The sequence below is a fragment of the Oryctolagus cuniculus genome, chromosome 4 (assembly GCF_964237555.1).
Source record: "Oryctolagus cuniculus chromosome 4, mOryCun1.1, whole genome shotgun sequence".
Classification (NCBI taxonomy): Eukaryota; Metazoa; Chordata; class Mammalia; order Lagomorpha; family Leporidae; genus Oryctolagus; species Oryctolagus cuniculus.
In genome coordinates this window covers 19,782,768-19,809,581 of record NC_091435.1, presented here as the reverse complement: position 1 = coordinate 19,809,581, position 26,814 = coordinate 19,782,768, and the positions used below count along the sequence as shown (strand labels likewise).

Sequence of the window (26,814 nt, the reverse complement as noted above, 5' to 3'; positions counted from 1 at the left end):
CTGATCCGAAGCCAGGAACCAGGTGCTTCTCCTGGTCTCCCATGTGGGTGCAGGGCCCAAGGACCTGGGCCATCCTCCACTGCACTCCCAGGCCACAGAAGAGAGCTGGACGGGAAGAGGAGCAACTGGGACAGAATCTGGCACCCCAACCGAGACTAGAACCCGGGGTGCCAGTGCCGCAGGCAGAGGATTAGCCTATTGAGCTGCGGCGCCGGCCTAGAAAATTTTAAAATATATTGATAATATAATATAAAGGGCCCACTTTACACAGAAAGTCAATCGTTCTAGATTCACTTTCCTGATATAATGAGAGGCAAGGTGATGTCTTGCCATACCTGTCCCTACAGCAATCACCAGACTTGGCTTGCTGGGCTCAGTAAGCACTGTAAGGTACTGTGTGTTCCAGTGTGCTCACACATGTGTGTATGCGCGCACACACACACACACACAGGAGAGGAGCCTAAACTAAGGAAAACTCTCCTGAGACACAACCTATATACAGTATACACAAGGGGAAAGGTGAGACGTGGTAATAAGTAAGCATTCAACTGGATCTGCCCCAAGCTTGGTTTTCTTTTCTTATTAAAAGGAGAAAGAGAAAAAATATACCAGGTAGTTATCCAGGAAGAGACCTCTAGCACATCCTCATTAATGCCTGCAACACAAGAGAATATAGCTTTGGAGATTCTGTTTTGAAAAAGAATGTGATGACCTTCTCCCAAAAAGAAAAGTACCAGTACAAAGCAAGCAAAGGGTCTAGCCACCTGTCCTGTTTGTCAACCATCTCTGTCACTATGTGGTCTTTATCAATGTCAGTAGTTCCTTGCTGGAGAAAGGTAGGGGAGAGCTGAGCTGCCAGACTCTCTCTCAGGACTAGAATGGCTGTGTGGCTGGTTCTACAAGTTAGTTTTCCAAATAACTGTTCTTATGGAAAAAATTCTTACCCAAGATAGCTGGAATCAGTATACTATTAACCCAAGCTACAATAATGATTGCAGTAATCAGTACTTGAAGGTAGGTTGGAGAAGTCAATCATTCTACAATTGGAGAAATATATTCTGAGTCGTTTATAAATAAATTTTTGGAACAATATTTACTTTGTGTTAAAAGATTTATCTTTTTTCAATGAGGTCATAAAACAGTGCTCATCTCATAAAGACCGTTCCCTTAATACATTATTAGCAACAGGCAAACACTCCTTTTCTACCAAAAATAGGTCTTGTTACTTAGCAACCAGCACAGTGTAATAAACTCTGGATGAAATTCTGTTTCAGGAGAATCAGAGTTCCTCCTCTTTTCTCTTTCTTCAAGAATTATCATTTAACATCCTTTGGGGATGTTTTAAGTCAGCTGTTACATTCCTATTCGGCCTGCATTTCAAATGTCACCAGGAGGGCTGTTTCTGGAACCAGGAGGCTGCCAGTTGGAAGAAGCCTAATTTGTGTGTGGATCAGTGGGGCGATGCCTCCGCCAGTTTTGCCCACTACCTCTGCCAGATGAGAAGGAAGGCACAGCTGTCTGCAGAGCTACAGGAACACTTCTTTAGAAGGAGGGGAGTGACCTGATATCCTAGTTATGTTCACTTTCCCAATCTTAAAAGCATAAACAGTTAAAAACTTCAAAGTAATTCAGGGGTTAGACATCAGAACATATTGCTTGGGCTTCATAAACCATTTGTCTTAAAGTAAATAAACAGTAGTAAGAAATTTCAAGTCATTTAGGGCTTTACTGTCCAAATATCACAGCCACTAGCCACATGCAACTACAGAACAATTGGAATGAGGCTAGTCTGAAATGACATTTGCTGTGTTATGATGTATATTGCACTTTGGATACTGAGGATGAAAGAAACAAAGAACTAAACAAAAGAAATAATGTGGATCATCCTACTAATGACTTTTCATATCAACTATATATCAAAATGATATTGGGATATACTTGGATTAAATAGGTTGCTAAAATTAAATTCATCTGTCTCTTAAGCAACTGTTAGGGACTGGCGCTGTGGCTCATTGGGTTAACGCCCTAGCCTGAAGTGCTGGCATCCCATATGGGCGCCTGTTCGAGACCTGGTTACTCCACTTCCCATCCAGCTCTCTGCTATGGCCCAAGTCCTTGGGCTCCTGCACCCACGTGGGAGACCTGGAGGAAGCTCCTGGCTCCTGTCTTCGGATCGGCGCAGCTCCAGCCCTTGTGGCCATCTGGGAAGTGAACCAGTGGATGGAAGACCTCTCTCTCTCTCTCTGCCTCTTCTCTGTGTAACTCTGACTTTCAAATAAATATATAAATAAATAAGCGACTATTAGAAAGTGTAAAAGTATATATGTACATTAGATCCTATTGGATAGCTCTGTGCTAAAATGTGGGATATTCTCTAACATTCAATTATGGACCACAAAACCTTTACCAAAAGTTATGAAGACAATTTTAAAAACACTATTAAATCTGCTAATATTCATTGCAGACCTATATGGAAGATACACCAGGTATATAAACTGTAGTCTGGATTTTAACAAATAGAAAGAGGTATGATGACAACTGATTGGATGAGAAGATACAGTTTGGGTGAATCTTCGAAAAAGAATACAAAGGCAAGGCAAGGCAAGCATAGGTGAGCAAATCCTTTGGAAAGACTTAAAAAGGATGTATCATTGCACATGAACATTAGGATATATGTATATATAGGATTTTGACAGGCTGTGATAAGATGTCAAGGGCATGGAGAAGAATTTTCTGGGAATATAGTGGAGGAAGTCTAGGCAAGGGGGTAGGAGGAGCACCAATGCCACGTAATGGGAGTGGAGTCACGGTATGAATGAATCTTATAAACATACAAAAAAAAAAAAAAAAACAAGGATATTAGAAACAAGGAGGGCCTTGATATAATATAGGGAAATCAAAGAAGTTAGTCTGGTAAGAGATAAATGATGATCTTAGTTCAGGCATTACCAGGTCAGGAAACAGCAGGTTCATAGGTAGAGGTAGACAGGGCAATGATAAGGAAGATGGAAAAGACAAGAAAAAGAGAAGAGAAGGTGGCCAGGAGTCTGAGAACCCAGAGAGATCATAATCACAAAATGTGCAACAGGAAACAAAAGGAGGGAAGAAAGCACAAGGGAAGTTGAGATAGAAGGGAGATCCATTAATTTATTCAACAAACACATGCCCACCAAATGTCAAGTTGCAGAAGTTCACAAAGGATGATAGTGAGAGGTCATCTGCTGAGCTTGACGGCTGGGGATGCTGGGAACAAGGAGACTGGAATCGGCTTGGATCAGCTGCTATGTGGAAGATGATAGGCCTTCAGATAGGGATAATTAGGTGCTTCTGGTAACATTAAGACCCAGGCTGATGTTACAGTATGAATAAGATATGGAATTAGCTGGTTGGGTTATGTGACTCCAAACATCAACCTTAGAAAACTCAGAAGCAATTAAAAGGAGAAATTAATTTTCCTCCAATATGGAGAGCTGACAAAAATACATTTAGAAAATGTAACGGATATTAGCAAGTTCAGGATGTTCAATAGAATGTGAAAATGGTTACCCAATGATTCTGAGCTGGTTAGAAAGAGGAGCCAAAAGGAAGGGAAACTGCAGATGACAAGTCTAAATTAGGATGAAAGAAGAGCGAAATGTAGTAAGACCTGGCCGTATTTCAGGTGTAAGATCAGAGAGATTGTGGTCACACACTCAGAGAGAAAGGTCCTAGCTGGAAACCCTAAGGTACAGTGTTTCTAAGGATGACAGAGTCCAAGGGATGCCTTTGTTGCAGGTGACTGCAATGCAGTAGGAATGAAGGCAACTAGAAGGTAGGGTGACCAGATGATCCTGTTTGCCTTGGTCTCTCAATTACTGACTGTGGACTTAGTGTTCTGTCTTGTTTGGAAAGTAAATTGGCCGCCCCAGTAGTAGGCAATACAGTAAATTAAAAGAAAAGAAAATTTTAACAGAAAATACAGTATTCTATAGTTTGATGATTGTAACAGTGAGGACAGTACACCAGAGAGATGGAGATCACAGAAACTACAGTTACTGAATGACAGTAATTAATAACCCAGGAATCAAGGTCAGAGTGAGAAGCCCTATGGGTCTATTTCTAGGAATGGTTAGAAGGCAGGTAGGAGATGAAAGAGCCACTGATGAAGAGGGTTTCTAAGACACGATGCCAGTAATGCTTTCAATTAAGTCACTAAATTAGTCACTAAATTAGAAGGAATGTTGGAGGAAAAGATTAAGACATATCAAAGTCTATTTTCAATGAACAGGTTTCACAATATAAATAAAATGTGTTAGATGAGACTGAGAGCCTAGGAAAAGCCCGTCACTCTCGGATAACACAGTAATACTCAGTTTTCATTTTTAATTCAGTCTTTTGTATGTGAATGATCATATGTGGCAGGTCACCACCACAGAGACAGGGTTACAAGAACATACCTAGCTCCTTAAAAACTGTAATGAGCATGGTGCCTTTTCATTTTCTCACCATTATGTAGGTTTGTTCCTTCAGTACACAATTAAGTAATGGGAAAGTATATCAAGGATCAAATAGCCAATGAACAAAGAAAATGGTGCCAAGAATTTACTTTTTCAAAAAGTCACTCTGGCAATCAACCCAAACCAATAGGCATTCTACATCTGGCACATGGAATACAGGTGTGGGGAACCAACTGTGCATGGGACCCAAGGGAGTAATTCCATGGAATAAAGTTCCAAAGCATTCCCACTGACAAACCCCACTGATCTTCCCCTGGGAGGAGGACTTATATCATTTAATTTTCAAGTTTTGCAAACACAGAGAAATATTTCCAAGCATACAGTTTCTTTCTTGGTTCTTCTAATCCTTTGAAATTTGTTCATTGTTTACCTTTCTGCCACCTACACTGAATATGTGTGTGTGTGTATCTTAAATCTGGCTACATTTTTTAAAAAATCTGGCTAACAGGCAACACAAAGAGCTTAACTAATAAAAACCAAGTTCTGATAAGACTATCCAATAGCCACTAAAAAGCAGCTTTGTTTTATTAGCTAATAAAGAAGTCAGCTAGGTTTCTGGAGCAGACATAGACTCTTACATATCTATAAAATTATTCCTAAATTCATAGGAAATATATTACATACTCATGCAGAAAATCCATGCCTGAAATCTGAAAACTTCGTATTAATTAATGCTAGTCTTACAATTCTTATTTATTGTTCTGTTTGGAAATCTGTAACAGCAGGAGACATCTAAGAGAATACTGAGGACAAATTAAAGAGAACCATCGCCTGTTTTTGAATGACACAGCAAGCAATCAACCAACCACTGAACCAGATGGTATTTCTCAAAGATTCTGACTTTATAATTTTAGAATTTCAATATAGATAATTTCCTTCAAGTAACATTAGATAATGTTATGAGATTAAGATTGCAAAGAAAAAGAGCTGGAATCAAGAAAACTAAGTTCAAGACAGTTAAAAAAACTTTAGCAAACATCTAAGATGATAAATAGCACCAGCAACAAAATACTCAAAACAACAAAAACTCAAAAACCTGTCTTTTTGTAAACAAAAAATTTACCTTGACATAATGATTAACAAAATAATCCCAGAATACTGTTCAAAGGATATTCCTAAATTACAAACCCAAACAGAACACCATATCATTCACTTTAGACTTCAATTTCCTTTTAGAACTACTTGTTAGTAATCTACAATATCACTGGGATTCTGATCCCACTTCTTGAGATTAAAATAAAATAGTTAAAATTAACACTGTGATGACCCATCAATTATATTAAAATACTGTAGCTGGACTTCAGAATGAGTTTTTCCTAACAGCAGACTTTGACAGGAATGGGCAGACATGTTTTTAGTGAGCAACACACAGGTGCATTTATAGAACACGTAAAACATTTGGGCACCTAGCAGCAAAGCCACCTCACCTCCCATCTGCATAGTCGGTGTCTGCTCCACCCCACCACACATCTGAGTCATCCTCCTCTGCATCGGCGGAATCGACATTGTCACTCTCTTCAGCCAGTGGGCAACACACGAACTCAACACCTCGGAACTTATCGATCCCACAGGGCAGCAGCATGCCGTAGTCATGCAAGTTAGTGCTCTTCTCACTGCACGTCTGCAGAGGCAAGGAGAAAGGGTGAGGTGCGACAGACAGGCTTCATCCTGAGAAAATCCCAACTAGCACAAGAAACACACAGATGGAAGATATTAGGAACCAACTCTACAATGGAAAGGATCATTGCTTTTTGTGTGGATTTACAACACGGTTACCTTAGCACAGTTACTTTGGAACACAAGTTTTTTTTTTTTTTAATTCATATTCAAGAACATGATGTTATATGACAGAGGTTTCTAATATCTTTTAGAATAGAAAATAACAGAGAAATAATATGTAGAAGACACCTGCTGTTCTGAATAAACACCAAAGAATCCAGGCTTTCTGGCTTTATTTTTGTTATCAGGAAGCCACGAAGGCTCATGAAAATCCCATCATGCTCACCTCCATTACAGGTGGAAATTTCTCTCCCTTGAGTCTGCCTCACTTTCCAAGTAACTATCCCAGGAAGAGAAGGAATGATCCTCCGTAGCCAGGATGAGTTAGAATTTACAGAAGCTAAAGATTTCTCCTTCAGGAGAAAGTTTTGCGCTTTGGGGATTTGTACAAATCTAGATTAACATAAAGCTCTGAAGACATCCACTGGTGATAAAGGGTATCTTAATAAGTCAGCACACACAGGTATACCAGGAAAATATTACAAAATGCATTTCAACCTTATGGAAATGAGTCATTTTTGTTTCATAGTAATACAGGGTCTTTTGGGGGGGGGGGGGCGCTGAAAAAAATGACAAATGGAGCTATCAGATGGATAGCTGGACTTCAAATTGTTTGGTTTGCATAGCAAGCTCTTTGATCTACAAGAACAATTTTTGAAGCTGGTAACTCCACAAAGGGCATTTCAAGCTAACTGTCATATGTTTCATATTGGTTGAGCCAAAAGTAGAGGGTAACAAATGGCTAGGTTTGATGCCACAGACTCACCCACTAGAAAAAGAAAGATGGCCTCATGACCTAGCAAATACAAAACTGAATGGTACAACCTAGAAATGGAATTCTAACTGTAGGTTTTGAGCTGTTATTGTACAAGCTGCTTCTGCTAATGTGCATTCTGGGAGGCAGCAGATGATGGTTCAAATGTTTCGGTCCTTGCCACATATGGGAGATGGGGAATGCATTCCGGGCTCCTGCCTTTGGCTTGGGCCAACCCTGGCTATTGCAGGCATTTGAGGAGTAAACTAGTATATGGAAGATCTCCCAGTGTCTGTCTCTCTGTCTTTGCCTTTCAAATAAAATGAAAAAAAAAAAAAAAAACTTTTTTAAAAAAATACACACCATGGGCTCTATTTTTGACTATTTAGAACCATTTATATGTAGGGGCAGGGGGTAAATGGGAACTCTTTATACTTTCTGTTCAATTTCATTGTGAACCTAAAATTTCTTTAAAATATAAAGTCTACTAAAAATAAGATTGTAGATTTTTTTTTCAAAGAACTTATCAACATAGCTATCATCTCAAAAATTGCTCTCCGGTGTCATTAGTAAATGCCCAGGAAATCCGCACTCTGAAAGAAGAAGGAACCCACGGCCTAGTACCTCTTTGGCGACAGTGTGCCAGTGCAGATGGGTCTCACAAACGTCCATCCTCTCCTGGTGTAAGAACTTGCACTTGTCAGGAACGAGGAGGGCATCGCTCACAAACTCACCGACTGAAAGAAAGGAAAACCACTTTGTGTCACTCTGTCTACACCACAGCGATCTGACATAGTCACAGTTGTTAAGGCGAGGTGGGTCAGACCAACTTCAGAGAAGTGATACAGCTCTTCAATACCTAAGCACTGGAGCAAAACTAGCACTTTTAGGTTGCTTCCTTAAGCATGGTAAAACACAAAACTTGACACTGCCTAGATAATTGCTTGAACAGAATCAAGTAAGCCACTGCTCACCTCTCTTGAATTGTCTACCTTTATTTGAATCTGCTTATGATTATATGAATTTCAGTTTTTTTTTACTTCCGAAGCAACAAAGAAACCTATATACACATATTTTTATATATAATCTATATAACACACATATATGACATTATGTCAATTATGAAAACTGCTTCTTAGACTTTTGCTATGTTACAAAAATGTATAATATGTAAATCTTTTCTAGGTATTGTTATTACTGTGTATAAAGATCATAACTCATATTCATGTACAAAAAATTGAATGTAGTTCCATGAGGTAAGGACAATATATCTCCTGTTTACTATTATACCTCCAAAACGTAATCATATTGAATGGATGGATGGATGGGTGGGTAAGTGGATAGATGCATGTATGGATGGACAGAAGGACAGTTGGCTGGATGGGTAGATGGATGGCAAAAGGCTTTTCTAAAAGAGTGTGGTGAGATTATGAAAGTGGGACCACTCAGGAAACCACCACAATCTTTCAGGCAAGGCATGCAAGAACAAATTTAAACCTAGAACTACAGCTAAGCAAGGAACATGGGTTGTTTACACACCAGCAAAGACAGAAATGAATTTTTTTTTCATTGTATACCATGTGACATTTTTCTAAAATGTAACATAAAGAATGATAAATGTTCTTAAGAATGGGAAGGAAAAAAAACTTTCAATCTCTTTATATAAAAAGGTTTCAACAAAACTTATGTAGGGGCCAGCGTTGTGGCTTAGCAGGCAAAGTCACCACCTAGGATGCTGGCATCCCATACAGGTGCCAGTTCAAGTCTCATCTGCTCCACTTCTGATCCAGCTCCCTGCTAATGTGCCCAGGAAAGCAGTGGAAGATGGTCTGAGTGCTTGGGCCTTTGCACCCACGTGGGAGACCTGGAAGAAGCTCTTGGCTCCTAGCTTTGGATCAGCCCAGCCCTTGACACTGTATCCATTTGGGGGAGTGAATCAGCAGATGGAGGATCTCTCTCTCTTTCCGTAACTGTGTCTTTCAAATAAATAAAATAAATCTTAAAAAGTACGCGTTTCTATTAGCTCAAATATGTTAAGATGTCATATGATATATGAGTACCTGTTTTCATAAATAGCATGTAGAAAAAATCTAAACAAATGATATGGCAGAAAAAGCCCTGCATCTTGTCATTCTTAAATGGTTTAAGACAATCAATGCCGACAGCATTATTATGGTGTGTGTGTCACAGGGCATATAAAATATGAGAATGGAAAAGAAAGGTAATCTCAGCCAGAATTCACACACCTTTTCTGGATAGATGAGGTCAGGCACTAAATCCTAGCTGCTTGGAGACTACTTGATAACCTGTAGTATCCCAAATGCCGAGGCTACAGGGGGACACAGCAACCAATGGCCTGAAGATGCTTGGCTCATGTATTAGTTCTGGTCAGCCTTTTTAGCAGAAATTCAAAATGCCAAGTAATACATTTCTATTTTATAAGTAATTATTGGAAGGATTAAATGCCTAGCTCAGAGCTATTAATATTAGATTAGTTTTTGAGAAGATCAGCAGATACAGGAAACTTTCAACCTTGGCCTAAACCAGATAATAGGGGCCAAACAACAAAGCCAAATGCATCTTATTTCACTTGCCCTTAGTCTGCACAGGACCAGATCAAGATTCAAAGTCAACTGGAAGATATTTACTCCAGAAAAATGTAATACTCATCTAAGGCACACGCACTGCATTAATCACACTGGAACAACTGTCCGTTGTTTTTAAAAAGAGACACTATATTTTTAACTTGGAAAACATTTAATATTGTAAATACGGTCTTAAGTTTCTAACCTCACACAGAGTTTAGAAATATGAGTCCCCTAGAGTGAGACTGCTTTTTAAAAGGATTAATACTGGTTACTTCATAATCCCTCAAGACTAATGATAAATTGGGAAACTCACTGTACTTACACATTAAAATAAAATTTAACAATGGACAACACTACTTATATTACCTTCAAAACTGATAAAACATACTAGAATATTATCCATCAAAACACAAAAATATGTTAAAAATTTTGAAATAAGATTAAAAGTGGTAAAAAATATAATGAAGCTTTTTTTTTAACAACTGACTTAGCTTAGCATGGTTAGTGTTTTCTCTTTTCAATTCTAAGAGAATTAAAAAAAAATACATACTAGGCAAGGGGTATATGAGAACTCTCTGTACTTCCCTGCCCAATTTTACAATGAACTTAAACCTGGTCTAAAAAAAATGAAGTTTATCAATCAGTATATAGCTGGAACCACGCACACGTATAGTTTTAAAACAAACCTCTGTCCACTTGGTTTGATCTTTCAAAAAATTCTTAACAAAATTCAGGTGAAGGAAACCAAAGGTCAAAACAAATTATTCTAATGAGAAATTGAGTTCCTGTTTAGGAAATCTGTTACCAGGTAGTTTTTTTTTTTTTTTGGTAATATACATTTCCCATGAACCTTCTAAAGACTCCTTATATGCAAGAATTTCAAAAATTTTTGTAATAAAATAAACCTATTTTTTAATTACATTTCACACAAATTTTATGAAGTACCCCTGTACATCATACATATTTATGGATAACCATACAATCTGGCTTCTTTTTCAATAATTCACATTTTACATTTAAAACACACACACACATTCAAATTGAAAGGGAGTTTTCAAAGCTAATGAACAAAATCTGGATTTGGTTTCTCGGCTAAACCATCCTGGCAAGACGAACAAGGAAGCTGGCATCAATAGGGACTCTGCAGGCTTCCATCCACAGGCTCTTTGGTGGTCTTTGAGGATCATCTCGCTCAAATTACCTCATTGTGCAACAAAGAGAGAAAGAACCCAAGTCAAGTGCTTGCCCACAGAGCCAACTGGCAGTAGATCTGGGCTGAAAATCCAGGTCTCCAGTCTCTCCATCCAACAGTGGTAACCCAACTCGTGCATTCAAAACGCTAGGCAAAGTGGTTTAATTGGCCAATTTCCTTCGCTTTTATAAAAGCAGATTCACTTTTAGACTGTGAACTCCTTTAATGTTATCATCTATGGGATGATAAATTTGACAAGAAAACTAGACAAATTAGCTAGCAAGCCATATAAAACAGTTGGGAATACACTCAGTGGCACAGAATAGAATACATGGTCAACAGTGGCTTGCAGCACACGGTGGGGACTATGTCTCATGGAAGTGATACTGAGTCTGGAGTGCTGAAGCTTTCCCTTGACGCCATCAGGAACAGGCTACTCCTATCTTTCTGGATTGCCATCCTTAACACGTTGGCTTTTGTCCTCATGCCTTGTGGTCACAAAAGGGCCAGAGAAACTTAACACTTCATGTTCAAATTCCAGCAGAAAGCAGGAGGAACAACCAAAGGGTTGGTGGTTTCCGGATTGCTTTTCCCATAGTTGAAGCTTTGCTGTGTTATCTGGGAGGGATATCCTCCCTAGGGACTCTTAATCATGCATGCCTTAACTGTGTGATCTGCCCACACTGGGCTGCAAGGGAAACTGTAGAAATATTTTCAGTTGAGCCTACAGTCTCCCTGAACACACAAATCTAGAATTTGCTTTGAAAAGGACACGTGGGAGTGAAGCAGAGTCCCTTCAGGGAGGAAGTTAAGGATAGGAATGCTGCTTCTTTATGCTGCTTTTCAAATGACGGGGAATTCCAGAAAGAAGACAAAATTGAGAATACAGAATTCAGTGTATAAAGTACTCCAACTAAAACCAAAGGGACTCCTCCAAACCATCAGAGATGTAAAGAGAAAGAGTAACGTTTCGAAAAATGTTGAGACTGCTGAACTTTTGAGTCAGAGTTAGTTTGAATAGATGGATTTAAAAGATTTCAGAGTCATATAGAGATTTTTCAAGGCACAGAGACCTCGGATTTGAAAATGTCATTAAAAAAAATGTTTTTATGAGACAGCAAATAAAAGTATTGCCAGCCAGACTTATGAGAATGGAAGGACCAAAAACGTCTGAGGCCTTTAGGTTTCTGCCCAAGGCGTGCCCTCCATTCTTTCTCTCCTGAGTTACAGAAGGAGGCAGGCGTTGGGTGCAGCAGTAAAATAGCCAGTTGGGATGTCAGCCTCCCATACTGGAGTGCCTGGGTTCAAATCCCAGCTCTGCTCCTGATTCCAACTTCCTGCTAAAGCACACCCTGCAAGGCAGCAGCTACGGCTTCAAGTACTTGGGTACCTACCACCCATGTCAGAGACCAGGTAGAGCTCCTAGCTCCTAGCTTAGGCTGGCTCAGGCACAGCCAATTGTGGGAATTTTGAGGATGGAAGCTCTTGTCTCCAGAGTAAAATTATTAACATTTTGAAAAGAGTTAAAGATAGCCGGCACCGCGGCTCACTAGGCTAATCCTCCACCTTGCGGCGCCGGCACACCGGGTTCTAGTCCCGGTCGGGGCGCCGGATTCTTTGCCGGTTGCCCCTCTTCCAGGCCAGCTCTCTGCTGTGGCCAGGGAGTGCAGTGGAGGATGGCCCAAGTCCTTGGGCCCTGCACCCCATGGGAGACCAGGATAAGTACCTGGCTCCTGCCTTCGGATCAGCGCGGTGCGCCGGCTGCGGCGGCCATTGGAGGGTGAACCAACGGCAAAAAGGAAGACCTTTCTCTCTGTCTCTCTCACTGTCCACTCTGCCTGTCAAAAAAAAAAAAAAAAAAAAAAGAGTTAAAGATGACTCAGAAAAGGAAGTAAGATGTTCTGGCTACTGAATCACTTGAGAAATGTCAAAGTTTCAGTTTCCTTGTCCCTTGGGCCCAGACCTGGCTGTAAGCATGAGATGTGGGCAGTTTCCGTAACTCTGACCTCTGCGCCTGGTACCACCCTAAGTAATTCACATGCAGTTTTTCCCATGGTCCTCAGAATTCCACACTGGGGCAGCTACAGCAATCTCACTTTAATTTCCAAGACAAGAAGGTAAGACTGAGAGGATACATAACCAGACAAAGTTAGCATACATAGTAGATGCCAGAGCTGGGAGAATTAGCAATTTCGTGGCTTTTAAAAAGCCATGGGGCAGGTTAACAATTCTAATTATGCTATACACATGCATTAAAATCAAGCAATTAAGAAAATGGATTGTGGGAGCAAGGTTTCTCAGGGTGGGCATGAGAAATTTACAGAGAAGCAAGGGAAGGCAGTGGAACAATCCATGGGGTAATGAACTAGAGTTGAAGATATCAGGATAAACGCACATTTAGATTAATGCAGATACAAATAACCACAATATCCACAATGAACTCAGTGCCCAGAACAAAAGTATTCAATGAATTATAATTATCATTACTGTTATCCCTTTTCCAAGCATCCATTCAGCAATAACCACTGTTTCTCATATTCATAATAATCACAGTCATAAGAACCATAATAGCTACTTTTCATTATTTCCTTTAGACCTACTGTGTACCCACTGAGAGGGATGGGGTTTTATTTCCACTATATTAGCACTATCGAGTTGCAGCCTCATAAGCCTATGATGTGATAAATGAATAACAATGGTCCAGAGTGCTGTAGTGCAGAACTGATGACTCAGAGAGATCAATGCTTTCAACTTTTGCACCGGGTGCCGGTCCTGGCTGAGACAGGTTGTTCCCTGATTAAAACAGAGTGCCTCTTAGGTTATAAGAAAGTCAACAACAGGAGTCACTGTGCACTTACTCCTCATGTAGGATCTCTGTCCTTAGTGTGCTGTACATTGAGATTTAATGCTATAACTAGTACTCAAACAGTATTTTTCACTTTATGTTTCTGTGTGGGAGCAAACTGTTGAAATCTTTACTTAATGTATGCTAAACTGATCTTCTGTATATAAAGAGAAACGAAAATGAATCTTGATGTGAATGGAAGGGGAGAGGGAGTGGGAAAGGGGAGGGTTGCGGGTGGGAGGGACGTTATGGGGGGGAAGCCATTGTAATCCATAAGCTGTACTTTGGAAATTTATATTCATTAAATAAAAGCTAAAAAAAAAAAGAAATATTATGGAGATGAAGCTGAGAAAGGGGATAGGGATTTTTTTCTACACGTTGGAATTTTATAATGGGGGGACATTCATCAAGTGAAGAATCAAAGTGAGGGCACAAACAATCAGAATATTCTAGCTGAAGGAAGCCAAAAACACAGGTCCTCAGGCACAAACTTGCCAGGTGGGTCACAGAAGAGCAAGATAAGAGCTGAAAAATGCGGAATGGTGCAGAGGAGGTTGACAGCAGGGTTCATGGCCAACATGTGAGGCTGGCCTGATGCACCGAAAATACTCCGCCCAGTATTCTGAGTCATGTTGGATGTCTGGTCTGGTTTTCTCAGCAAGTTATCTTTGCCCTAGAGGTCAAGATTAGGAGATGCTGTCTTCACAATCCAGATGGGAAGTTAACAATGGTCTAGACCAGGAAGGGAGCAGCACAAAGATTTTGGAGGTCATGTGATGATCAAATCTAAAGGATCTAACAGAGAAAAGTCAAGGATATAGACTGATCCCACCCCAGGAGCTGTTAGATACTTTATGTATACCGCGTGTGATGTAAAAGACTAGACAAGATTTTCCAAAATTTTCCTCATGGGTGTGCAAACTAGAACACTCTAGATTTATGTACTTATTAACCTACACTTTTACTCCATTTGTACATATCAAAATGACAACAGCACACAATGTTTATTCAGGTGTTTTCTAACCATTCAAGGCTCTACTAACATTTTTTCTTAAATCTGTTCAGTATATCTGGTATTCTGCAACTTTCACATGTGAACAAAGAGGCTGGGAAATTTTTTCTGGGAGGCACAACCCAAGAAATGGGAAGAAGATGGACAGATGAGGCCCAGATGCTTCTCAACTAACTTTCCAGTGATATCACTGTTAGGCGGTTTAATCAAGAGTGGGCAGTTGTTGGATGCACAGAGAGGACGTGTGAACAACACATCTCCTTAAAAAGCAAGTGCTGCCATCACTTGCATTTCGCTGTCACTTTTACCAAAAAGCATCTGACAGGAGTCTTCAGATGAGAAGGACTTGCTGGATAGGAAAAATGCCTCTGTCTGTGTCTGTCTCTCTCTCTCTCCCTCTCCTTCTCTCTCTGTGTAACTCTGACTTTCAAATAAATTAATAAATAAATCTTTTTAAAAAATTTCTGTAAATAACACATACTTTTAAGCTTTTTTCTAAAACTTCAAGAATTTCCAGATAATCACACATATCAATAATAAAGAAAATTCTTGGGAAATTTAACCTTGCCTTAGGAAGGAAAAGTAGGAGATCATAGAATTCACCTAACTTTTTTTTTTTTTTTTTAAAGAGAAGTCTCAGGAATGATGAGCTTTTTGTATAGCTATTCACATAAGTATACTTAATTCAGGGCCCTCTCATTCTAACGATCATGACCCCAGTGAGGGGTTACAATATTCTACTAATTCTGAATGATGGCTTTCTCACTAACCTGAAATTAGTGGTTACTTGTGCCTTTTCTGTTATTGCTTATAAAATATTACTCATATTCTTCATTTTATCAATAAAATGATATTTAGAGTAATTCCAACATCAGTAAAAAGGTGGAATTATGAAATAATGGGTAGAATCTGTCCAGATGAGGGTGCTTAGACTCTGTGCTTCAGAATCACAATGGCTACAAGATCAGACTGCAGCTTCATCCTCCCGCTAGTCCACCACCTGGGTCTGACTTCTGCCTTGTGGGACGGACCTGAAAATAGAGACTCCCCAGAGTGGCTCAGATTCAGGTGGCTTGCGAGCCACATTTTGAGCAATGATGTTTAGACCAGGGCTTCTCAAGCTTTCATGTGCAGAAGAATCACCTGGGGATCTTATTAAACTGCAGGTTCTGACTGCAGTCTAGGGTGGGACCACTTCTGCTTTGCTAACAAGCTCCCAAGTGATGGGATTCAGCTCTTCCTGCAGGTAGCAAGGGTCTACTTAAGAAAATCTGTTGTACCTGGTCTCATTAAGACTTTAAGTTACAGGCTATTGCATTATTAGAATGACTTTTTCCTTTCTTTTAAAGTGTGACAAAATACGCAAAACATGAATTTTACCCTCTTCACATTTGCCTGTACAGTTTCAGTAGCGTTAAGTACGTTCACTGTGCAGCCATCACTACCATCCATCCTTAAAACACTTTCATCTAGCAAAACTAAAACTCTGCCCATTAAACACCTCAGCATTTTCCCCTTTCCCCCAGCCTGTGGCAACCACCATTCCATTTTTCAAATTTACCTATTTTAAGTACCACGTTTTAGTGTACTCATAAAGTATCTGTCCTTTTGTGACGGGTTCACTTTGTCCTTTTAAAAAAAGTAACATCTTTCACACCTTCCTTGCACAGGCCTGTGTCCTGTCCCATACATGCGTCACTTTGGTGCCATCTTAAGGACGGAGAGCCTTTTAACACATCTCTAAGGGCCAAGGGGCTCCTCCTTTACCTTTGTCTAATTATGGAAGTTACAAAATGTGGTAAAAAAGAGCTCTAGATTTGGAAGTAACACAGTGTTTCAGGCAGATCTAGTGATTTATATACAATAAAAGGTAATGTGTAAATGTCTCCTGGTCAGAGAAGTTCAAACAGGACGAGGGACAAGAGCAACAATGAAAACATAATTTGTTTGAATTACATATCTGCTACAACTAAGAGTTACTAAATATCGCTCTGTAATGTTAAACTGAAATAAATTTAGCTTAAATCTGTCTCCATATTTAAGTGATAAAGTTTGGTCCAAAGCAGTCTCCTTACATGATAAATGGTACCCTAGGATCGTGTGTAAACGAATTACAATCTGATCTAAGGATACATCCTTGTAACTAAGCAACAGAGTCTCAGCCAATCACAGCAGTCAAACTCTGGCCAATCACAGGCTGCCATATGATCAGACCATGTTCAAACAAATATCATATGCCTTATGGCACCATGTTTGTATAAGGCAAGTGCCCATTGCAGCCAACCAGGTTGTTTCTGTAGCTTCTTTTTTTCCAGCTATAAATATAATTGTACACTGTGTAGGTTGGGACATTCTGGTTCAGCTTTGGTCCGCAATAATGCTTGTTCTAGAAACTGTTTTTTCAAGTGGAATTTTGTTAAGTTTAATTGGTCTCAATTTTTCTTTTAACACTACTGAGCTCCATGTAGGATATAAAAGAACTGAGATATAATCCTGCATCAAAAAAGCTTAAAATGGTTTTGTCCAAAAAATAATGAAGGCCAAATACATGATTTTAACCATATTTTAAAAGAAAAAAAGAAGCCAGTGAGATTAAGTTTAGTCATATAATTTATTTAACTCTGTAAATATATTCTACGTTATATAATGTCAACATGCAATCCATGTAAAAGTATTGCTACTAAAACAATTTACATGATTTTTCTTCTGCCAAACTAATGGCTGGATATATGGTGTGTATTTACACTTCCAGCAATGTGCACTAGCCACACGGCCATCAGACAATACAGATTAGGATCAGATGTCAGAAATCAGGCACATCTTTTGAGGAGTGATGAGTTCAATATGGACAGGCTGAGGTTATGGGCAAGAATTTGAAGCAAGTATCTAGGCCTAGACAGATAAATCATAAAAATTGCAAATTGGACACACTGTTTCACAGTTTTGTTCTAAAGGCTATCCTAGTACCATATATTTTAGTCATTGAAAGGCAAATCACTAGGATTCTACATGTTAATATTATCAACCCTATTAACTGGCAGACTGCCCTTCCTCCTATTTCTTTTTGTAGTTTTCATATTAATTTATACTTACAGGTATGTGATTAATCTGGATGGGAAAGTGAAATAAGATTTCCTTTCTATTTGAACCTACTTTAACTAACAGTTCAGTCCTAAAAATTTTGAGAGATGAGCTAAAAAGCAGGGATATCCTCCTGAACTATCTATCTTGTTTCTTGAAAACACATTTATCCTCATTGGCTCTTTTCTCCTAATTCTTGGTTTCCTTTCTGCATCATTTAAAAAATTCAAAGACTGATAGCTTTTAAAGATGCACTGAATGAAAATCATATATGGGGATTTTAAAAAGCCACATAATTGCTAACAAAATACTAACCAGGCTGATGTACAGTGAGGCAAGTGAACCACCACTCATTACCAAAACCTTAAATTACACGGGGAGATAAAAATACACAGCATATTTTTTTCATAAACCAAACTCAGAAACCCATGTGTGAGTTGGGTTAGAATCAAGACAGGAAGAAGCACTTTGAGAGGTCAACTTTTCAACCAAGTTGCGGACTGTCACCCTCAAACCTAACTTGTTCCTTCCAACTTACTACCATTAGACCTCACTCCAAAATTCTGCAATCTGCAACTCCTCTTTCCAGGTCATCAGCAACAAAAGTGTTGGTCTCTTCTCAGGCATCGTGTTTCCCAGCGGCTTCACCACATCACTTTCTTCCTTAAACATAATCTTTTCCAGTTTCCCCAATCCAGATGGCACCAGTTCTCCATTTTCCATCTCAGGCTCATCATTTTTCCCCTCACTGACCCTTCTTCTAATAATTCTACTTATAAAGTCCTCTGCTCTGCTTACTTTCTTAGATCTATCATCCACACCTAAGGATTCAACAACCTTCTCTATTCTTTCAATTGCAACTTTTCACTTGATGTTCTACTCACTTGCTGGATGCTTCCACTAGGATGGTTTGCTTTTGGCAAGTTTATTAGAATCATTTGTTTAATGAACTTAACACATACTGGAACTACAGTTCCCACAAATTAACATTTCATTGTTGGGTTAAAATCTCATGAGAAGAAAGGAGAGAATGAAAAAGAAAGATGTCACTGTATTGAACAAAAGAGCCAACCAGAAAGAGATTGGAATACAGTACTTGAATTGGTGCAATCCCTTCACTAGGAACTAGAACATTGCTATAAATTCCAAAGTCTGTTAAAATGGTATAAAAATAAGCATAATGTTGTCACTATGCCAAGATCTAGGGATGAGGAACACAGTTGTCTAAAATAAGTACGCAAGATTTATGGAGCTCTTCAATAAAAATAACTTTTAGAAGTTACCCACATACCTTTGAATTAAGTTTTAAAAATCAGACAATTTTTCAATGGGAATAGATTCCACATAAATAAGAATCTCTCCTTCTCTTACTACGCCACTGTGGACTTAGAAATCACCCCTTAGATTTGTAAACAAGACTTAGTTTCATTATTGTAAATCAATTTGCCAAGGCTTATCACTCCTCAGAGAGCTGAGATAATTGAATTTCTAGACTTCTAAGGAAGAGGGCATGTGCAGGAAGATAACTACATTAAGGGCTCCAAAAGGCAGATCACCAACTACTCTTCAGCAGAAAATTCCCCTAGAGAATTCTGATCCACTTCCCTCATCCAGTGGTTTATGATGGCAACTGCGTTATCTGGCTACACCTGCTGATGGCTACTAGTGAAACCTAGAAAGTACTGTGCATCTCTGTGATAATGGAACAGATATTGGATAAAGCTAATAGTTAAGTGTTTAGTACTAAGAAATAATAGTTTTAAGAATAAAGGAGATTCTGTAACTTGTTTATAACTACAAAACAGAATAAAACAAAATCACTTACAAAAACCTGTTAAAGTATATATATATATATATTTGAGATTTTTAGTCAAAGCTTTCCTCAGCAACACAAGTATAAAAACTATTTCTAAATCCACAAAAATCCCATGTCACATAGCAGAATGAGGACAAGGATATTCTCAACCTACTAATTTTCTTTTATCACTACAACTTCAGTCATAGATGTAAATGGAAATTTCTGCTCCCTTTGCTACTTTTCTGCTTGACTGAATTTGATAATGAAAACGTCTGTTCCTTTCACTCAGAGCGCAAGTGTCATTCAAATTTTACACACCAGGCGGAGAGCGAATGCATTGTTTAGATGCAAAATCATTTACATGTGCGTCATTAGGAGCTGCAGCACATTTATGGATGCAGTTTAAAATTCTCTTAAGCAATCAAGCAAGGCATCAAATGAAGGTGCATTCAGGCTTCAAACATCTTCAAACGAAGTATTCCTGTCTACTGTCTCTTGCCAGCCCCACTCAACCAGAAAACAGTGGAACTGTGCCAAAGCCCATTCCATTACCCCAAAGCCTTCCAGGTCAACAATCCAAAGTCACATGAAAACTCCAGCTTCAGTTTACCTCTCCAGGGAGCAAATATTTTGAAGAGCAAGCATTCCAGGCAAGCAGCAGCTCAGCTTTAACTCAAACTAAGCCTTAAGTCATTTTATAAAGCAAGGCCCAGCCACACATAGAAGGCACAAGAAAAGAGTTTAAAGAAGGCATTTGATATCAACATATGCAGATGAGGAAACAGTGAGGAAGGCTTGTAATTGAGGCATCCCTTATTTCAAATAATGTATGATCTGTCTTTCATTTAAATCTACAAAGATGACTAAAATGCATATTAAAGGAAAATTATAGTTAGGATCTGGGTTGTGTAAACCTGGATATGTTGAGGTTTTTGAAAAATGGTAAGGAATGATTGATTTTTGGTAAGACCATCTTGCATGTCTGAATTTCCTGAGAAAGAGTAAATGATTTACCATTTTGGGGTCAAAGGTGGACTTTCTAACAATATCAAATCAACAGCCACAGGCTCTCTGTTATCAAAGCTGAAGGTGACCCATTTAATCATTAAAGGAAGTGCATGCTCAAGATCACCCACAAGGAAGGAAAAGGAAGCAAAAGCCAGTTCCCTCTCTTCTGTTCCTGATGTTACATGGTAATTCTACATGCTCATCTCACTTGTGTCTAATATTGAAACTGCCTGGATAATTCAAAGCCTTCACTTTTAAGTTTCTAAAATGAGAGAGCTGGCTCTTTATGTAAACTTTTGGAAAATGTGTATTTTTAAGGCCATATACAGTAGACTCTCTTTGGGGAACAAAGAGTTGATAGATTAAGTCAATTGTTACATCAAGTAAGTACAAAATTCATCTTTAATGGCAGTTCTCATTTGCAAATGAACATTCATCTACTGTAGCAATAAAAAAAAAGTAAGTCTTTTTGTTTTTCAAGATTTTAAGCATTTGATAAGACCATATTGCCATTCTTTACACACTGAAGGAGCTGCTTAATTGGAATTCCTATATTAAGAAAGTTTTCTGCGCTTTTTTTCTCTGATGATTTAATTCTCTTCTTCCCAGTTATAACTGGAAGCTCCCAGTGTAACTGGAAGGCCTTCTCACAGTGTGAGATGGTAATTCCAACACTAAGGTCACTTTTAGGAGTAATATACCAGAAAGTTTATATTTAAGTTAAAATACCTAAAATTTAAGAGGGGAATATGTTTAGTTATATATTCTTTATTTTTTTCTCCATTTCACAAAAAACATTTATTCAATTATATATTCTCACTTTAAAAATCATTACATGGGTCATGCTAAGAATGTAAGCTTGAACAATTTTATTCTTGCATGCCAGTTGTCATTAACTGAGAGAAAAAGCACAACAAAACAAGGCAGCAATAACAAAAACACTTGATCTGGTGTCAGCCCAGTACAAGGTCTATTTCTACATTAATAGCAGGGTTTCTACATTAAATTCATTCAAATTTAATACTTATGAATAAAACCAAGCATCTAGGAGACTAATAGAGGTTAGAGGTTAAAAACAACTCTATTCTTTCTCTAAAACAGATTATTTTTAACCAATGGTATTTAACAGTAAACCACAGAGACAAATGGAATAATGGGCATATCCTACATTCATAGGTTCTTTGTTTACATTAAAAAGCCCAAATTTATGAGTTATGGATCAGGCACCGGCATACATCTTACATGACATTCCTAAGTGAGTCAGGTGACAATACTCTAGGGACCAAGACTCGGTGGCGTATTCATGGAAAAGGACCAGTAGTATGAGGCCTGCCCCAGACATAATGACTCCGGAATGACTCAGGCTTTTGGGAAACCACTTCACTGATGAGGTGTCCTAGCATGTATGTATTAAGAGAAAACCAACAATTAGGAGGACATCTATAAAGCGCCCATATGTAGAATTTCTTAAGTGGACTGCAAAAAAAATGAGGCCAAAGAGAAGGCAGGACAGCAGAGTGTGAAACAGGCAACAGTACAATAATGGTGGGGGGAAAAGGACTGACAGAAAAGTGCCCTGAGGATGTGACAATGGGAAAGACAGCAGAGAGCTCACCTACTAGAGCTGAGGAAACAGATGCCTGATAATAGTTGACTGCTGAGGAAGGTAGAGGGTAGGAAGGTCACATGGGAACTTGCGGTTACTGTATTATGGGGGTGGGCTCCTAGAGCAGCAATTACAGCCCTGACTAGCACACCTGGATCCCATGCTGGAGTCTCTGGGTTCATGTCTCGGTTCCACCATAATTCCAGCTTCATGATAATGTGCACCCTGGGAGGCCAACATGATGGCTCAAGTACTTGGGTCCTTGCCACCCATGTGGGAAACCTAGATTGAGTCCTTGGCTCCCAGCTTCAGCCTAGCCCAGCCATGGACATTGCAGCCATTAAAGGAGTGGTCAGTGGATGGGGGCTGTCTCTTCGTCTTTCAAATAAAAAAGAAGATAAGAAGCAGCAGCAGCATGGCTGTGCATGGACAGAGCAAGGGCGGAAAGGAAGTTAGAGGAAGACATCAGATCAAGAGGCTGGAGTACGGGCCCAGAGTTCTCTGAAGAATGGGAAAAGAGAGAAAGAAACAGAGAGAGAGAGAGAGAGAGAGAGAGAAAGGCTGACACGTGAAATTAAACAAAGGGTCAGTAGGTCCAAATTCTTTCTGAAGTCTAACAACAGATGTAATGAAGTTAAGAAATCTACCAGGGGCAAGTGCTGTGGTGTAGTGGGTAAAGCCACTGCCTGTAGTGTTGGCAACCAATATGGGTACCGGATCAAGTACCAACCCAAGTCCTTGGACCCCTGCACCCCCGTGGGAGACCCCAAGGGAGCTCTTGGCTCCTGGCTTCGGGATCAGCGTAGCTCCAGCCACTGCAGCCAATCAGCCTCTCCTCTCTCTGAGCAACTCTGAATTTCAAATAAATAAATAAATCTTAAAAAAAAAAAAAAAAACCTATCAAAGAAAATACGTACATTGGTACCCATGAATTGGAGAATTCTGAATAAAGCTTAAGACGGAAAAAGAAACTAAGTTCAAATTCTTTAAGTGGTCAGCCACAGACAACTTCTTGGCATACTGCTCATGAGCCTGTTAATATTAAATAGTCTCGCAGAGTACCCTAAATCCCTGACATATGATTGATTTTAAACTTTCAGCAAAGAGTTACATAAGAATTCAGTAACCCCTAAAAACTAATTATCTTCTCAGCTGATAATGATAGCAGCCAACAAATGAGAAAGATCTTCAGTGATATCCAAACCTTCAAAAACTAAAATTTCAAAAGGCTGTACCACATTCTGGGGAAAAAATTAAAAAGTTAACAATGAAGAAAAAGATTTGGGGAAAACTCAAGCTGGGTAATATTCTTGAATATGAGTCAAAGAATTAATAGCCTGCCCAAAAGGTGTAATGGAATAAAAATTTTAATCCTTTAAAAGGGGAGTGCCCCCATCTATATCAAGCACCTACTCAAACATCATATTCATCCAGCCGATTAATAAAGACATTTAAATATGACAACAGGAGTCAATGTTCAGCATTCATAAGTAATATCCAACCATCAGGGTATAACATCAAATATAAATTCCTAACTCCATAACCATATGAGTAATATTTACAAGTAGGTTTCTATTAAAACAATTCTTCTTCACTAGAATTAAAAGCTAAGGACAACAGAATAATCATGAACTTACAAAATAATATGTTTTATCTCTAAACACAGAGGGGACCCTGGTATATGAAATTTTATTAGACAGATCCAGAATAGATTTGACCCCATTTCCTAGGAATTCATGTTATTTTTATCAAGATCCAGAGACAGTTTGTCTTTTCCTAATCTAGGATTTCTATGTTTTACTTCTTGATTATTAAATAAAATCTACCCTGCCTTTGCTGATCACTCCTGGCATGAGAGAAGTAAATGACATTTCTCACAATCTTGGAAATCCTTCAGCTGTCCCATGCTTTCTGCCTTCCCAGTGTTCAAGTCCCAGTTATCGAAAATGTTTCATTTCAAACAAACAAAAAGTTAAGTATTTCCCAATGTACAGGCACTGCCAGAAAGCATTCTTAATCTTCCGCACTCTTTCTTCCCATCTGAGTTTATGGTTACACATTCCCCTCAACAGGCCCTGAGACGCAATACTTTCTCCCAATCTACTATCGTCTTATGAGTCAGCTATTTTAATTCAAAGATGATGAGGAGCTCTGTCACCAGGATACTACAGGTTACAGAAATACTAGCCTGGAGTATATATATAGTGTGTACATATATATATATTATATATAATATATATTACAATATATAATTGAATTATCTAATTCAATTGTAGTATCTATTAAAAGAAGTCACATAGGAAAAATATTTCTATTCTGATGCACAGCACATACACTCTAACAAAGAATAAGAAAGTAGATGGAGGCCGGCGCCGCGGCTCACTAGGCTAATCCTCCACCTAGCGGCGCCTGCACACCGGGTTCTAGTCCCAGTCGGGGCCCCAGATTCTTTCCTGGTTGCCCCTCTTCCAGGCCAGCTCTCTGCTGTGGCCCGGGAAGGCAGTGGAGAATGGCCCAAGTGCTTGGGCCCTGCACCCCATGGGAGACCAGGAGAAGCACCTGGCTCCTGGCTTCGGATCAGCGCGGTGTGCCGACCGCAGCGCGCCAGCAGTGGCGGCCACCGGAGGGTGAACCAACGGCAAAAGGAAGACCTTTCTCTCTGTCTCTCTCTCAGACTGTCCACTCTGCCTGTCCAAAAAAAAAAAAAAAAAAAAAAAAAAAAGGAAAAAAAGAAAGTAGATGGGCCAGGGCTGTGGCATGGCATAGTAGGCTGAGCCTCTGTCTGTGGCATCAGCATCCCATACGGGCACCAGTTTGTCTCCTGGCTGCTCCTCTTCCAATCCAGCTCTCTGCTATGGCCTAGGAAAGCAGTGGACGATGGCTCAAGTGCTTGGTCCCCTGCTCCCACACAGGAGAACCAGAAGCAGCTCCTGGCCCATGGGTTCAGGTTGGCCCATGTCCAGCCCTTGCAGCCATTTGGGGAGTGAAGCAGCAGATGGAAGACCTTTCTCTTTGTCTCTCCCTCTCTAACTCTAGCTCTCAAATAAATAGATAAAAAGTAAATGGGTATTTTAGATGAGATTTCAGCTTATTAGTGACATGTGCACTACAAATGAGAACATAGTGTAAGCTCAAAGATTTTTCTGGACACCAAGATAAAATAATCAAATGAGGTTCAGGTGTTTGACATAGCAGTTAGGATGCGGCTTGGGATGCCCACAGCCCATATCAGAGTGTCTGGGTTCAAGTCCTGGCTCTGCTCCTAATCCCAGATTCCTGATGATGTGCATCCTAATAGGTGTAGGGGAGGCTCAAGTAGCTGGGTCCTTGGCACTCACGTGAGACGTATACTGAATCCCCAGCTCCTGACTTTGGCCTGACCTACCCTCGAACGTTACAGGTATTTGGATACTGAACCAAATTGGATCTTTCTGTCCCTCTCTCTCTTTTTTCTATCTCCCTGCCATTCAAATAAATATTTTAAAAAGAAATAATCAAAAGAATTAATGTCACCCCTACAAAATTTTGATTCATAAAAGACAACCATGTTGATTCATAAAAGACAACCATGTCATTTCTATTCAGTCACTCTTAAGCTTTATCCAACTCAAAGTCACTCAAATAAGGACACTTTTAAAAGTAATTTGACTTGTGACTTTTAATCTGAAAATTTCTAGAGGAAAAAACATATACCTGGAAGCATTAAACTCAACTTCTTACATTCCAACAAATAGATAAATTTCTCCATAACTGGGGGGGGGGGTGATAACAATTACTGCCATCCATACAGCTGTCTCTTCTCTCACTGAGCCTCATATTTCTAAAGTGTGTGCTTCAACAGCTATTTTACTGATGTTTCTACTTTAGGTCTTAACACCATGTAAGATGAAATTTCACCCTTAGCCAACAACCTTCCCTTCCCACCATCCTAACAGTAGTTTTATCATGCATATATACCATTTGTATCATCACTATGTAAAAATTATTCATATCTGGGCAGTAACATATTTTGCCTTTTATATTACAACTTTTTATTGTTTGTAAGATTTATTTCTTTATTTGAAAGTCTGAGTTACACAGAAAGAGGGAGAGAAGCAGAGAGAGATAGGGAGAAAGATCTTATATCCATCGCTTCATCTCCAGAAAGCTGTGACAGCTGAGGCTGTGCCAGGCCAAAGCCAGGAGCATCTTCTTGATCTCCCACATGGGTGGCAGGGGACCCAGTGCTTGGGCCATCTTCTGCAGCTTTTCCCAGGCCATTAACAGAGAGCTGGATTAGAAGCTGAGCAGCTGGGATTCCAACCAGCATGCATATGAATGCCAGCATTGCAGGTGGTGGCTTTATCTGCTAGCCTCACAAGTTTTCCTTATTTTTAAATTTTTACTTTTTCTAAAGCAAATACAGTCACCCATCCTTATCCCATGGTTATACATTCTCTGATTTAACCAACTGAGGATAGAAAATATTCGAGTGAAAAAAGCCTGCATCTGTACTGAACAAATACAGACTTTGTTTTCTTGTCATTGTTCCTTAACAATACAGTCTAACAACTTTTAAATCATACTAGGTAGTATAAGTAATCTAGAGATGACGAGATGATGTTAAGTATATAGGAGTATGTGTACTAGTTATATGCAACTACTAGATCATTTTA

General features: G+C 39.3%; 1 protein-coding gene across 7 annotated transcripts in view; it reads right to left on the bottom strand.

Annotated features, from left to right (window-relative positions):
- The window catches only part of APP (amyloid beta precursor protein), a 271,030-nt gene that overhangs the window by 152,137 nt on the left and 92,079 nt on the right, over positions 1-26,814 (bottom strand). For all 7 annotated transcript variants that reach the window (XM_008266825.4, XM_008266826.4, XM_008266827.4 and 4 more), the window contains 2 exon segments: positions 7,654-7,766; positions 5,924-6,117 (listed from right to left, as the gene is read on the bottom strand). In XM_008266825.4, the coding sequence (XP_008265047.1) occupies positions 5,924-6,117; positions 7,654-7,766 (307 nt within the window).